Source organism: Gossypium raimondii, chromosome 9 (assembly GCF_025698545.1).
Source record: "Gossypium raimondii isolate GPD5lz chromosome 9, ASM2569854v1, whole genome shotgun sequence".
NCBI classification, from domain to species: domain Eukaryota; kingdom Viridiplantae; phylum Streptophyta; class Magnoliopsida; order Malvales; family Malvaceae; genus Gossypium; species Gossypium raimondii.
In genome coordinates this window covers 1,813,605-1,830,302 of record NC_068573.1, presented here as the reverse complement: position 1 = coordinate 1,830,302, position 16,698 = coordinate 1,813,605, and the positions used below count along the sequence as shown (strand labels likewise).

General features: G+C 29.1%; 1 protein-coding gene across 1 annotated transcript; it reads left to right on the top strand.

The window, feature by feature from the left end:
• The first annotated feature begins 7,950 nt into the window (after positions 1–7,950).
• On the top strand, positions 7,951–12,676 carry LOC105798093 (protein DETOXIFICATION 41). The gene is made up of 8 exons (XM_012628006.2): positions 7,951–8,311; positions 8,684–9,228; positions 9,638–9,724; positions 10,294–10,350; positions 11,013–11,251; positions 11,747–11,865; positions 12,336–12,422; positions 12,510–12,676. The coding sequence occupies exons 1-8, from the start codon at positions 8,018–8,020 to the stop codon at positions 12,576–12,578; spliced, it is 1,497 nt and encodes a 498-aa protein (XP_012483460.1). The 5' UTR covers positions 7,951–8,017; the 3' UTR covers positions 12,579–12,676.
• The last annotated feature ends 4,022 nt before the right edge of the window (positions 12,677–16,698 follow it).

Here is a 16,698-nt window from a genome sequence, read left to right as displayed (position 1 = left end):
TTCAAATTGGATTAATCGGAAAGTCCGGAGACCTCTTTAGTAAGGTCCTTGTGGTTTGACCACCTCCCCACAATTTCGAATAGAATTACATGGGTGCTATGATTGACATGCTTTATTATAATAAATAACAAGAGAAGTTCCTATTTAATAACTTTATTAAAAATCCTATTGCAGATCTTTTTTAGAAATTAAAACTAATACATCCATGCAAGATCCACTTAAATTAAATTCAAGTGGTTGAGACTACCTTAGCTAATGTACCCCCAAAACTTGACCTAGACGTTATGGCCAAATTTTGAAAGCCACATTAATTAAAAGAAAATCAAATATGTTTAAATCGTCTTTCTGAAAAACATTGTTAATATTTTTTCTATAGAAATATTGTTAATGAAAGTCTTTAATAAAATATGTTTAATTTAAGTAAATTATCAAAATAGTTCTAGTTAATACTATTATTAATTTAGATAAGAAAACTTGAATTACAAAATTTAAAACATTATTTTCCAAATATTTTATTTTCAAAATTTTGCAGCAGATTAAATAATAGTTTTAAAATCTTTTATTTAGATTTATTTAAAATGATAAAACAATTTAAGTTCTAAAATCAAGAATTAACGATTTAGAAATCCAAAGTTTATGCACGCATTGAAATTATCATATCAAAGTTCTCATGCCACAGTTTAAAATGTTTAAAACAATCCAAAGTCTAGAGTCCAAAACAAATCCAAAAGAGTTTTAAATACTTTATTTAAACAGATCCGAGAATCTCCTCCAAATGTTGCATCCAAGTCCTAACCACGAGTATTATCTGAAAAGTTTTAAGAAAATTAAAGTAGTGAGCTAATAAGCTAAATTTGAGTATGATATCAAGTTTGTTAACAGAAATTATAATAAACAGAAAAAAATATCACAGAAAATATAATATTAATTTGTGCTGATTTTTATGTGCATGATTATGACAATGCAATATTTTTATAAAACATATATACAGATTGTTTTTCAACAAAATTTCTACTCATCCTGCTACACACCAAAAGGAGTTTCCTAGAACTCATCCATCCAAAACACACCAATAGATGTGGACAAAGCCACCAGAGTTGCAATCAAGCTGCCAGAACAAATATATTTGGTCAAGCCACCAGAATCACAGTTAAGCTGCTAAAACAAATGTGTGGTTAAACCACCAAATAATGTAGATTATTAATCTGTCAAATCTTTCTCCTTACCATAAAGTCTCAACCCCATGAAATGTGACATGGCATGCAACCTCAATATCAAAATAGTAATCATGCTAAACATGCAGTCGTATACAAATCAGAAATCGATAGTCATGGTAATCCATGCTTTACAGAAATGATATTTTGAATTTTCAATATGAACATATCATAATAAACAAATATACCATGATATCACATGCCATGAGAATTAGAACAAAATCACATGTTAGCAATATATATCATAACATTTCAAAAAGATATAAGTTAAAATCATACCTTAAATCCACATAATCACTTACCATGTTATTTTTGCTACAAGTTATAGTTATATTAACATTAAATTTATCATATAAATATCTTAATCAAGATTATTACTATCACACAAAGTACTTGAATAAAACACAGACCTGAAACTTGTCTAAATTGTAAATCCTAAACGGAACTCGAACACTTCAGTTCCAAGTGAGTCGAAACTAGATTTGTACTTAATGAAATCAGATTGGAAATTAAAAATCACTTTTATCCATTAGAAGAAATTGTCCACAAACCAATGATATCAAACTTACTCTTCGTGCTTGTAACCAACACTTACCCTTAATCCTCTTCTACCAAAAACTCCCATTTGGAATCGCAAACATAATTAATATTATTATATAATATGTATATGAATTTTGCATGAAATATCTTTTTGTTTATTTTTATCTAATATTTATGGTTATGATACGTATATAAGATTTGTTTATTTGAATTATTATCTAGAATATATATTTATTTTTATATAAGGGACGAGATTGAAAAAACTTTTAAAAAATAAAAATAATTGTTATTATTTATTATATTACTAAATTGGCATGTGAATAATTTTTATTTTTATTATTAAACTTTGAATATTTAAAAATATTTTATTATATTTAGAGTTAAGGGTAAAAGAAGCCTTTAGATAAAACAAATAAAAAAATCAATCAAGCCCTTAAAAGAATGCGTTCAATTGAGTCCTTAGTGATAAAAAAATTCAACTATGTCCTTCTGATAATGAAAACCGTCGTTAGTCGATTTGACTGTTAACAAACACTTACGTGGCTAACGAAATCAATGAGACGCTAACACATAGCAAGCCACCTAAATATATATGTTGGCGTGGCATGTCACGTACAATATATTAAAGGGATTAATCTCAAAACTACACATGAGCGTTGGTGTGCATTTTATATAAGAACTTTGGTTTTATGTAATTTTTTCATAAAATTTTGATTTGATCTAATTCTCATAAACTATTAACACAATTATCGATATATGATCATTATATGTTTATGTATTGCATACACAAATAATATATTTACCTAATATAAAATTAAACTAATGTATTAATTTCTTTAAATGTGTATAATTGAATCAAATTAAAATTTCATGTATGCATTTGAACAACAGTCAATGTTTTGTGTATAATTGTACCAAATCGAGTTCATGTATCAAATTGCATATTAAATCAAAGTTCGTGTATAATTTTAAAATTTCTTCTTTTATTAAAATCAAACCCTAAAATCATTAAAAACATGCGAGAATGAACCAACACAAATGAATGTCTAAGTTTATTTAAATTTGGACACCCATTTCTCTAATTTGATCAATTTTGAAATTTAACCAATTTACTTATCATCAAAATGTCTCAATTAACAAAAAAATTATTTAAAAGAGGCTTTCATGCTTTTTTTTTATGAATTCAAAATTTGTAAATTTGAATATTTATTATAGTTGTATTAAAAATATTTTATATTTATAATTAATTATTTTGATTTAAATATTGTTTTTATTAAAATGGTAATAAATTCAAACTTTTTTAGAACGTGCAAATTGCACTACAAAGCCAAAACACTGAAATTCAGGATTCAAATGAATTAGTTGAGGTCGGATGTGATGTAATAAATGTCGAGTATCCGAATGTCACTTGTACTTTGCTGTTAACACTCCCATCTTCCAGTCCTGGGCGGCTACTTGCTTTTTTATTTCAGTAATGTCAGTGAGCAGTGTACCCATTGTTTTTTTCTTATTTAGTATTTTTAATCTTTAATCTTTATAAATTATGTTATTTTATTTTATTTTTAAAATTTTGATTTTTAATATTTATAAATTGTGTAATTTGATTTTTTCTATTTTGTAGTTTGTTTTTCTTTTATGACATTTAGGGGCTGGATTAGCCAAAATTGTCAAAAAAAAATTAAAATAGAGAATAAGCTGATTTTAAAGAGAGGATGAAAACGCGTTTAACTGGTGATAAAAAAGACAAATGGATTGGCTTATTCCGGTAAATATGACTAAAATCGACCTAAAAACTTTTTTTTTATTTTACATTATTGGGTAATTCAGCAACATTGATGGTTTTTTTAAAAAAAGAGAGAGAAAAGATGAAAATTATTATCTTGGATTTTTGGGTGATTTCATTATTTTGTATATTTTCAAATTAAATTTATCTGATAAATTTGTTTTTTTACTTTTTAAGTGGAAAGATCACAAAGAAAAGTAAAACAGCAAGAAATGCCAAATTATACAATGTAAAAATGTTAAGGATTAGATTTTCTAGAATAAAGATTAAATTGATACAATGTATAAATGTTGAGAGTTAAAGTTGTTATTATGTCAATTTTAAAAGCTTCTATTGTTAGGTTGCTAGTGACCGTAAAAGAAAAATTGAACAATTTAATGACTATTTTGTAACTTTTCGTAATTTAGTAAAGAAAAGAATTTATATCTATTTTGTATAAATATTCGAGTTTAATTTCGATATTCAAATCCAAATCTGTTATCTCGTAACATTAAAATAGAATCGATATATCCTAAAATCGCTACCTTTAATAATAAAGTAGATGTAAATATTTGAATCTATTATACTCAAAAGTAAAACCTATTATCCCATTTATTAAACTATTTAAAATGAGGTATACCATTTTTCCCACATTGGTTTTCAAAGTGTTTTTTTACTTACATCAACCCCTAATGTTATCATAAAGTTTTCAGTTTAGTCCTTAGCGTTATCAATTTTTTCCTGGTTCAATCCTTTGAACATTAAAAACAAGTTGTTGGGATATACTACCACGTGCCATATAATAACGTTGTTGAGACATCATTATCTGTAGAACCTTAAAAAAAATAAAAAAATAAAATAAAATATATAAAAATTCCAAAAACAAAATCACCTAACAGTATCAGAACTTTTACAATATAAATATTATATGTATGTATAAACTTAAATTCACAAAAAGAAAATGGAATATTTAAAAGCAATGGTATCTGCAGTAACCTTTGTAATTCCCAAAGTCCAAGTTTCTTTATTTTTAATTAGATCACCTAACAGTATGAAGGGCGAATCTAGGGGCTGGCAGGGGCTTCGGCCCCCTAAAATGGAAAATTTTTTATTTTAGTATTTTAAAATTTTAAATTAGAAAAGTACTTTGTCCCCTTAAAAATGATAAAATTTTATTTCAATCCTTTAAAAATTATATTTTTACTATCATAAAAATTACAATTTAATTTCGACCACTTAGAAGAATTTTTTGGCTTCGCCTCTGTATCAAACCTTTTATTATATGATAGTTAACATATGTATTCATTTGAATTTAGTACCAAAAGACTCCAAGTGGGGAGCCATCTTTGTGGAATGCTATTGTCTTTATCATGTAAATATTTTAATGTCTGTATTCTTAGGACCATAGCAGACAACCTTAAATTAAGGTGGATTCTCCGTTACCGTGAAAAAAAAACGAAAAACATTCAACATTTTTCAAAAACATTTTTTTTTTCTTCTAGAAAGCACTTTCCAATACTTTTATACATATAAATGAGTGAAATCAAATTACATTTCAATTTCAATTTTCTTTTTAAAAGTGTTAAGTTTAAATTCTATCTTATTTAATTTAATTATCCTATTGGAGCTGTGTTTTGTAGCTTTCAATGTAAAAATTCATGGTGTTTGAATATCGATAATGAGGTGAGATTCTTCAAAGGGATTAGGCCTCAAAACTGGGAAAAAAATGTTTTTAGAAAAAGTTAAAATTTTTAATTTCTGCAAAAATACATTTGGACCAATTTTTAGTTTTTCTCTAAAAAAAAGTAACTTATTTGGGGATGTTTTTATAAAAAAAAAAAATTATCCCAAAAAGAAGCATTCCTAAACTGGGTGTAGGGGGGAACTAAATATTTGAGTGAGACAAAAGGTATTGTAGTGAAAATAAATTTCTAAATCATTTTTTGTAGGGGACAACATGCAATTATTTTACATACAAATTAGCTGCTTATATCCACCACTCAATGGGATTAGCTGCTTATTATATCTACCAAGGGCTAATAAATTGGGCAGCAGCACTCAATGGCTTCCCATTGAATTCACAAGCATTTCACCGGCATAATTCTCTCCTTTTCCATCAATAAAAAAGTGCAAGTTGAAAGTTAGGTGATTAAGAAACATGAAATTAAAAAAACAAAAAGCATAAATGTTTTAAAAAGAATGTACCACTTTGAAATTCGAAATAAAGTTTAAAAAAAAAGAAATTACATAATTAGTCACTAAATTATAGGTAAGTTTTTGTTTTAGTCACTTTTAACTAAAAAAAATACAATTTGGTCACTGAACTATTCAAAAGTTTTCATTCAAGTCACTAGACGAGCTTCAAGAACCAAATCGGCTATCGATATGGTAGATCAGTACCTATCGATGAGTAGAAGAACATACTTTAGATCCAAGTTGATTTAACGGTCATTGTTGGAGATCAGAAATCAATATGATGAAAAATTAGGTCCTCTTGAATAAACTTAAAAAGTGTCTTTGAAATGAACAAAATAAGAAATTATATTATATTAATAAAATACTAAAAGATTCAACCATCTGTGTTACAGTGAAGGTATGGAAGGTTAGTTGGAGCTGTAATTCACAGGTTTCAAAGTAAAAATTGGAAATGAGCAGCGAGGTACGATTCCTGTTTTCCAATTGGGGTAAATGACACTCTACTAAAACCAATTCTCCAAATTACCCTTTTTATGGGTAACTCAACCTTTTACCCAAAACCAATACATACAAAGTTGCTTCATAAGCAGCTGCTTATATCTACCACTATGGGAATAGTTGCTTATTATATCTACCACGCTATTAATAAATTAGGGAGCACAAGTCAATGGCTTTGTCTTCTTTTTCATCAATAAGAAATTACAAGTGGAAAAGTTAGGTGATTTAGAAACATTAAATTATTATTATTATTATTAAAGCATAAATGTTTTAAAAAGAATCTACGACCTTGAAATTTGAAATAAAGATAAAAGTATGGGTAAATATTACAATTTGATCTCTGAACTATTCGAAAAATTTTATTTAAGTCATTGAGATGTTAAGTTTGTTTTTTTTCTTAAAAGAAGTTTTGCTAACGAGCTCTAAGCGTTGATTCGATGATCGATGTGGTGGCAAATTGATCTGGTGTTCAATATCGAAGATCGGAGTAAAAACTGAACTATAAGTCACTGGGTTGTTAAGTTTTTTTTTTTTAAAAGTTTTGCTAACGAGTTTCAAACAACAATTCAACAATCGATGCGGTGGATCAGTATCGGCCGACAAGTAGAAGAACATACTTTAGATCCAAGTTGATTTGACGGTTATTGTTGGAGATCGGAGAAAAAAGTTGTTTAAAGTTTGGTTTGCAAATTCGTGATGTCCAAAGTTGTTTCATGAAAAAAAGAATTAAATTGTAGAAGAGAATTGGAAAGAAAGCTTTATATTGGGGCATGTAATGCGAACAAAGAAAGGCATATAGCATCGATTTTAATAACCCAATGACTTAAATGAAATTTTTTGAATAGTTCAATGACCAAATTATAACTTTTGTTAGTTAAGTGGCCAAAACAAAAACTTACTCATAGTTTAGTGACTAATGATGAAATTTACCCAGAAAATTCAATATGATGAAAAAGTTAGGCCCTCTTTCGTAAACTTAAGAAGAATGTGGGACTTTGAAATTGAAATAAGATTTTAAATTATATTAATAAGATACTAAAAAATTATTAAATCAATTCTCATTAATAATATTTTATCCCTAATTAATATTGATTAATTAAATAAAATTAATGTAAAAAATAAATAAAAGTAACGCGAGGTTTATGGGTTTGTTTTTCTTTCTAAATTTATGATTTATGGTATAAAATTATATAAAATTTCAATTGATGACGTGATATAATCTTAAAATGTCACATACAGTATTTTAATGATAGAATTAGTGGTTGAACTAGTTAGACTACTAATTCTCGATTCAACCAGTTTGATCGGTTTAACTGCTAGACTAACAATAATTAAAAATTCATAAAAATAAAAAAAAATCAAACCAGTTCAATTACTGGTTTTTTGTCCAAGTTTTCGATTTTTATCAAATTTGAGTAGTTTTTGATTTAATCAATATAACCCCTTTGTTTGGACCAGTATCTCGGGCAGTCCTCTTTTCAATTAGTCTAACCAACTATTCGATCATGTTTCAAGAACATTAGTTACATCATCAAATCTTGACGGAATTCAAAGTTATAAAATTACAAACTTCTAAGTATTAAACTAAACAAAGAAAGACCCAAAGTAAGCGCTAAATACCAAAGAACAAAATCTGTCATTCTCACCTAGCCAAAGGCAATGAATGTTAGGTAAACATGCCCTCTAATAAAAAAAACAGTAGAATCCATATATTCCATATATATATTGCTTGATAAATGATAACATATTACAGAAAACTAAATAATAAAAGCCGTTGCCTAACGTAAATACTAGAAAGCTGTAAAGCATGGGTTCAGAGGAACAGCGGCCATTGCTACGAATATCGGAATTATCATCGGATGCGATCGAAGAGGTTTTTGAAAGTGGCGACCGCGGCGGAGGAGTAGGGTGGTGGGTGAGGCTTGTTGCGTGGGAATCGAGGATTTTGTGGTTGTTATCAGGGGCATCCATAGTTGTCTCTGTTTTTAATTATATGCTCACTTTTGTCACCCTAATGTTCACTGGTCATCTTAATGCATTGGAATTGGCTGGTGCTTCTATTGCTAGTGTTGGAATTCAAGGTCTTGCTTATGGGATTATGGTAATTTTGTTTATCTCTTCTCCTTTTTACCTTTTCTAAAAATTCGCTTTTCTTTTTAGTTTTTAATATCGTGCTTTACCTACATTTGAATTTATATGCAATTTAAACTTAAATTTCGTCGGTATTAGATAAAATTTTCGTCTCTTTTAGCCTTTAAACTTATGTTGTTTATCAAATCAAAATGGATGAAAAAATTAAGGTTTGTTAACTTTATTGACATGGTATGCATATAGATTATCATGTGGATGTTAAGTCAATAATTAATTAATTATTTTTTAATTTAAAAAATTCAAATTTTGTTTAGTTAACTAAATTTATTGTGGGTCCAATTTGTTTTATAACTCTGTTTTTTCCCCCACACATGAAAACCAGTTGGGCATGGCGAGTGCGGTACAGACCGTGTGTGGCCAAGCATACGGTGCCAAGAAATACGCAGCCATGGGGATCATTTGCCAAAGAGCAATTGTATTACACATAGGAGCCTCAGTTATCCTAACATTCCTCTATTGGTATTCGGACACCGTCCTTCAAGCAATAGGTCAATCGGCAAGTATAGCAGAGCAAGGCCAAGTTTTCGCCCGTGGTTTAATCCCTCAACTTTACGCATTCGCCATAAGTTGCCCCATGCAAAGGTTCCTTCAAGCTCAAAACATAGTGAATCCTTTGGCTTATATCTCCGTTGGGGTATTTTTGCTCCACATTCTTCTTACTTGGCTTGCCGTTGATGTATTGGGATATGGTCTTCTTGGGGCATCTTTGACATTAAGTCTTTCATGGTGGATTCTTACTATTCTTAATGGACTTTACATTGTTTTAAGTCCTTCCTGTAAAGAGACTTGGACTGGTTTGTCTACTAAAGCTCTTAAAGGGATTTGGCCTTATTTCAAGATTACTGCTGCTTCTGCTGTTATGCTTTGGTATGTTGTTTCTGCCCCTCCAAATCATAAAATAACGTATGATGTTTGTACTAGGAGTTAGATTACATATTGCTCTCTATATTTAAAAAATAGATAAATTAATCTTTGTATATTAGTTCAAACAACATATTAGTTCTTTTTTTTTTTTAGTTCATCCCTTTTATATTGTTAAAAATTAGCGTGGCTGACAAAATAACCAGATATGTCACGTGTACATATAAGAACCAATTTTTAATCGTAAAAATAGATGAATTTTTTTAATAAAAGAACCAGTTTACTCTTTGATCTAACGTACATAGACTAGTTTACTCATTTTTTGAATATAGAAACTAAAATTCAATCTGATTTTTAATACAAAAACCTTATGATACATTTACCTATCTAACTTTGTAGATTTTGGGTAATGCAGCTTGGAGATATGGTATAACCAAGGACTGGTGCTTATATCTGGTCTTCTTCCTAATGCAGCAATTGCACTAGACTCCATTTCTATTTGGTACGTTTACGCCTGTTTGGGTACCACTGGTGGGAGGCAATTTTGTTAAATGCATGCTGCCTTTCGCCACCTGTCTCAATTTTTGAAATTATTATTTTTAATATTATGAGTTAAATCATTATTTGAGGCTTAATTTGACAACTTTTTTATACTAAAGTCTTAAGCTCTTTCTTGGTTCAAGGAAGACTCTAAACTTGTCAGTTGTTTTTGCATTCGGGATAAATTAGGCAATTGTTTTTACATTGGGGCTTAAACTTTTTTTTGTTCAAATTAGTCCCTAAGCTTAGCAATTGTTCTCATATTAAGACCTGAACTTGTCAATTGTTCTCACATTGTGGCTTAGGTTTTAGGGTTTAGGGTTTAAGATTTAGGGTTTAGGGTTTAGGGTTTGAATTTTTTTATCCATATTTGGTCTTGAACTTGAAATTAATCTTTGATATTTTCTTGGAAACCTTAAAAGATTAGGCCCCAGTGTAAAAAAATTATCAAATTTAAATTTCAATATGAAAAGAATTGTGAAGTTGAAATACTAATTTGCTGAATCTCTTCCCATGCTTGCATATTTTCAGCATGAACTACTGGAACTGGGATATCAACTTTGTTTTAGGCTTTAGTGCAGCAGCCAGGTCAGTACATACACCAACTTTTCTTATTAAATTAAATAAAATTTTGGGTAAACTACATTAATATTCACTCAGCGATAGATTTTTCTTTTTTATCACTCAATTATGAAAAGTTACAAAATAGTCATTTAATTATTTAATTGTCTTTTTTTATCGCCCAATTATTTTAAAATTTTTGGTGTTTCCATTTTTTACGTTAGTCAGCTAGTGATAAAAAAAAAGAAAAAATTGAATAATTGCATGATCATTGTGTAACTTTTCATAATTGAGTGACTAAACAAGAAAAAGAACCATAATTGGGAGACCTCTATTGTAATGTACCCTAAAAGTTTTGGATAAACTACACTAGTAGTCACTCAACTATTAGTGAATTTCTTTTTTGTTCACCCAACTATGAGAAGTTACAAAATGATCACCTAACTATTAGTAAATTTCTTTTTCGGTCACCTAATTATGAAAAATTACAAGATGGTCACTCAACTATTCAATTTTGTTTTTGTTTTTGTTTTTAATCATTCAACTATCTTGAATTTTTAGGTGTTTTCATTTTTACGTTAACCAACTGGTGTCCAAAAATAGAAAAATTTACTAATAGAAGGTGACCTTTCCCATAAAATTTTCAACTATTTCATTGAAAATGCTGATAATTTTTGGACTTTTGACAGTGTGCGAGTGAGTAATGAGCTAGGGGCAGGGCATCCCAAGCTGACCAAATTTTCAGTCATAGTAGTGAATGCTACCAGCATTTTCATTAGCACAGTTTTCACTGCCATTGTTATCATATGTCGATCCCTATTAATCAAAGCTTTCTCAACCGACGCTGAAGTTATACAAGCTGGTTCCAGTTTGATTCCATTGCTTGCCATCTCCATTTTCTTGAATGGAATTCAGCCCATTCTCTCAGGTGCGCATCACATGTTTTCCTTCACTATATTACATTTTTTTCAATGAAAGTATCACGGAGGCCTCTATATTAAGAGTTACATTGTATTTTGTTCTCTTTGCTAAAAAATAGATAAATTAGTCCCATACGTTAGATCGAAGAGCAAACTAGTCTTTTCTGTTAAAAATTTCATCCATTTTTACTGTTAAAAACTGACGTGATTGACAAAATAATCAAATAGTTACACATGTACCTTATGCTGGTGCACATGGACCAATTTTTAACAGTAAAAATAGATGGAATTTTTAATAAAATGGCTACGTTGCTCTTTAATCTAACGTACATGAACTAATTTGCACATTTTTTAAGTAGAGAAAACAAAATGCAATCCAACTTTTAGTATGATGACCTCCATAATACTTTTATCAAATTTAAAAACATTTTAAATTAATCCATAAATAAAATTAATCACCTTGAATTTAAACTTATTTATTTTATATTATTTATGAATCACAGGAGTGGCCATTGGGAGTGGATGGCAACATATAGTAGCATATGTCAACCTCACTACATATTACATTATTGGTCTTCCAATTGGATGTGTTCTTGGATTCAAAATAGGCTTAGGAGTAGAAGTAAGTGATCTCTTCATTCTTATTTCTACATTTACTAGAATAATATTTTCCTGCTATGGAGGAATTAGTCTCAATACGTTAGATAAAAGAGTAAGTTGGTCATATTGTTAAAAAAATTACCCATTTCTATTGTTAAAATTGATCCTTGTGGCATGCCAATACTATTATTTGGTTATTTTGTCTGACATGTCAGTTTTAACAATAGAAATTAATGAAATTTTTAGCACAAAGGACCAGTTTTCTCTTTGATCTAATGTGTAGGGATTAATTTGCTCAATTTTTTACTAAAGGGGGCAAAATGCAATCTGACACCTAGTACAAAAGCTTCCATGATATATTTTACCAAATATGATTGTATTTTAATTTTCTTTTCATTTTTTAAAATTATTTTCTTGAATCTTAAGTGAAATATATACTTTGATATTTAAAAATTTATCTAACCTTGGAATTGTTTTTCATTATTGTGTTAGGGTATATGGTGGGGGATGGTAGTTGGGGTTCTTCTACAAACAATAACTCTAATCATTCTCACTGCCAGAACAAACTGGGACTTGGAGGTAATTAATCCACAGTAAATATCAAATTTAATTTGGCATTTTATAAAACTAGTTGGTTGATTATTGTAAATATCCCATTTTTTGTAGGTTGAAAAAGCTGCAGATCGGTTGAGGAAATCAGCCAATGAAGAGACATTACATTTGATTACTGATTAGAGGTAGATGGCACTTGAGATGTAATCAAATAAACATAACATACATTTACTTCTCTCTTTTCTTAGTTTTATTTTTTTAAATATAAATCTGTTTGCCAATTGATGTTATTTCTTAAAACAATTATTTCAAGGTTTTATATTATCAAAAAAATTAAAATTAAATTTTTCATATGGCTCCTTTAAAATTTTTAAAATTTTAAATTAATAAAAATAAAATTATATTTTGCTCCTAAAAATATAAAATTTTAATTTAATCCATTAAAAATTATAAAGATATAATCAAAGATAAATTTATAATTTTACCATCGTAAAAATTACAATTTAATTTTCAATCCTAAAAAAATGGTCCGAAACAAGAAGGTTGATTCTAGAAACCATGTGTTTGTTTTAGCCATCTATCATCACATGTGATCAAAACAATCCCTTTGTGTTTTCTCTCCTCTCTCTCCAAACAGTTGTTAGAGAGAGAAAATGGCTCACCTCACAGTTTTCCTCTTTTCCTTTGTTCGTCGCTGCAATAATCACTATCAAAAGGTGGCCTTTGCCTGATTTGGTAGGACCCATCTTTAATCCGTCTATTTCGTTTTGCCCTCCTTCTGATGGGTTCTTTAGTTTTTTGGTCAATGAGGCCCTATTCTTCATTGCTTTATGGTGTCCTGGCTCTCCATGGATCGCATTGGACAAAGCTTTCGGGAAGCTAAGAGTCTTCTGGTGGTTGAAGGCAATTTGACAGCCTTGATTTCTCCGTTGAAGTTCTGGTCGACAACATGGCAACTATGGTGCCTGTTTTTTTGCAAGCCTTGGTGGGACATGACCTCCGTTGGCAGTTTGCATGTCGATAGCTTGGTGCAACAAACTTATCCTCCTTTCCAATTGCCTCTCCTCTCCGTCTCCACTAGAGGTGCTCATTGGCCGGGCCGGGCCCATAAAAAAATTTGGCTCAGCCCAAAATATGGGTCTAAACTTTTGCCCAGGCCCGGCCCGAGAAAAAATTATAAGCCTGGGCCCGACCCGGCCCGGCCCATTTTTTTAATAAATATTAAAAATTTATTTTAAAATTAAAAAAGTATCTTAAAATTAAAAAAAATTTAAAAAAGTATTTTAAAAATATTTTAAAATTTAAAAAAATTAAAAAAAGTATTTTAAAAATATTTTAAAATTAAAAAAATTAAAAAAATAAATATCTTTATTATATCGGGCCGGGCCGGGCTCGGGCCAAAAAAAGTGATGCCTGAGGCCCGACCAATTTTCTAAACGGGCCTCATTTTTTTACCCAAGCCCATATTTCGGGCCTATATTTTTACCCAAATCCTCTCATATTTCGAGTGGGCCTCGGGCCGGGCTGGGCCGCCCGGCCCATGAGCACCTCTAGTCTCCACCCATGATAACAACGGTTGGTTGTTACAAAAATAAAATATAAAATCAATGATAACTTTATTCCTTAAATAAAAAAACAAGTAAATATGATAGGAGATTTCTAGAAAATTAAAATTAAATTTTATAACTTACTAAACAAGACAACAATTAAAATTAAAGGAAAATCGGTGGGATGAAGCACTCGTTCATTCACTAGTTTCATCATTGATGCAAAGATAATTTTAATATTTTTTTTAATAAATTAGTTATAGCTTTTGGCGCTACGCCTAATGACCAATCTTTCCTTACCTTGTTGATAACCAAGAGAAAGCTCAATGAAATTATTTCCCTTATCAATAAACAACCCTATAACTTCACGCCTATGGTTTAGTTTATTGATAACATTAAGAACAAGAGAGACCTAATTCTAACGAACAAACACACACAAGCGACATTTATTTAGATTAAATTGCATGCCCACACAACATAAATTGCATACATAGTTTATATCCAATTATGTTGTCTATCACAAGTATTAGAATCAATTAAACAATTTCAAATTTAATTATTTTAGTTGATAAAATAAATATTCTAAGTTATCAAATACGAGTTTTATATTCGACAAACCTGAATATTTGTAATTGAAGCAGAAGACATACAAATACTAAAGAACAAAGAAAATATGAAGAGCAATTAGATCTCACAAACTTTGAAGTTCCTTTGACTAGAAAAAGGGAGTTTAGCAATCTATGAACAAGAAGAACACGAAAATAATAAAAGTTGCAATAAGCTAAAAATTTGACAAAAAGTCCTAATCCTCTACTAAAAGATTTTATTTATAAAGTCTAATCGACCTAGATTAGATTTACAAGACTTACTTGAGCTAAAAATTTTGAAAAAGGGGTGATCAAAATAGTTGCACAAATCAACGTTGGCATTGGGGCTCACACATGCCCACGTCCCGATGCCACGACTCATGGTCTTTAAACTTGTATTCTAATCTTGTATGCATCTAATAAAGTCTCAAAATATCTAATTAATTCGTAAATATTAAATCATGTAGAATTAAAACTTAAATAATTAAAAATGCGAAATGTTACATCCATTATGACATGAGACTTGAAAAGGAAAATAATGGGTAGATATTATTGAAGATTTCTCGTTCCTTTGGAAAAGAAACATTCACCTAACTTTCAATTTATCCAACTATTGGTAAGCTAGCTTTTCCACTAATGATTGAGACACTTGCACGTTTGAATTATTGACCCACAAAACAATGATCTTCACCATCTTCAGCTACAATTTTCCTTCCTTACCATCGCCTCCCTAGTGTCGAATTTTGAGATTAAATTTTAAGAAATTTAGTAAAACTTTTAAGAGTTTAATAAAAAAAGTTTTAAAAAATTTTAAGGATCTAATTAAAATTTTTATGAGATTGATGATAATTTTCAAATATTTTAAGAAAATTTAATTAAATTTTTGAAAAAGATATAATAATTTTTTTTAAATAATTTTTCTAAAAATTATAAGCAAAAAATACAACTTTTCTGAAATTTTGGAAGGCCAAAGTCCCATTAGGGTCGGCCTGAAATCTTATTTCTCTTGGTTGTTTCCCAAAATATTTTATTATATGAATTCATGTGATGGCCTGATGGTCAAGGGTGTTCATCGCCTCAGGTGTGACTTGAGTTCGAGTTACACTAGTCGCGTCAGTTGTTTGGGCTTTATCCAGTTATTATAATTCAAATAACTTTTATTTCATAGATTAGATTTCTATTTACTTTTAAAAATGATATACTTTCTATTATTTTATTAATATTGAATAAAAAGCTAGCAAAAAGGTTTCTCATATATTTTTTATATGCTATTATTATTTATTTATTACAACTTCTAAGACTCAAAGTGATGGCAGTTTATTTAACTGACATGTGGATAATTATTATTTTTAATAATTTAAATAAATAAATTTTATAATCTTAAGTAGAACTAGCTTCTAATATCACGTGTGTAACAACCTATTTTTCAGTGGTATCAGAAACGGTAGTTTTTGAATTCCGTTTTCAATGGTCGAGTCTGTAAATATTATTAATTAATATTTATAAGTTTATTATAGCATTATATTGAATCATGGTTTAGTAATTTTGTTTAATTGATAGTTAATTAAGGTATAAGTGTATTGACCCTAAAGTTAGTGGTGTTGGAAAGTAAGGTATCAGGACCTCGATTCCATTAATCGAGTCCATAAATATTTAAGTTATTGTATAGGTGAATTGAGTTTTGGATAGGTAATTTTGCTGAATTAGTGACTAATTAAAGTATTATGACTAAATTGTAAAAGTGATAAAAGTTAATCGTTATGGATTTTTAATTAATCAAAAGATCAATTGAGCAAATAAACCACTTTAATTACACCAAACGGTGGTGGATGATAGATGTGCTCCACTAACTAATTTTAATTAAGCTTATAGTTTAATTATTTAGGTTAATTAAATTAATTATGTTTAATTAAATGTTAAATAATGTATGAAAGATAAAAATTAAGGAAAAATATGACATTTTTCATGTCCATCTTCTTCCTCACAAACAAAGAAGAAAAAAATAAGGTCTTGAAAATTCAAACTTTCAGCCATCCATAGATTGGGATTTGAATCAAACGGAAGATAATTGAAGAAAAAAGAAAAATTACAGATTAGTCATTGATGTCGTGTCGTTGTTTTTTTCTCAAGTAAGTTCATATGAAACTTACTATGTTCTCTTATATTAAG

Coding starts and splice junctions, on each gene's coding strand:
- LOC105798093 (XM_012628006.2), top strand. CDS start 8,018: ATGGGTTCAGAGGAACAGCGGCCATTGCTACGAATATCGGAATTATCA. Junction 9,725..10,293: donor CTAGACTCCATTTCTATTTG/GTACGTTTACGC, acceptor GCATATTTTCAG/CATGAACTACTGGAACTGGG. Junction 11,866..12,335: donor AAATAGGCTTAGGAGTAGAA/GTAAGTGATCTC, acceptor TTATTGTGTTAG/GGTATATGGTGGGGGATGGT.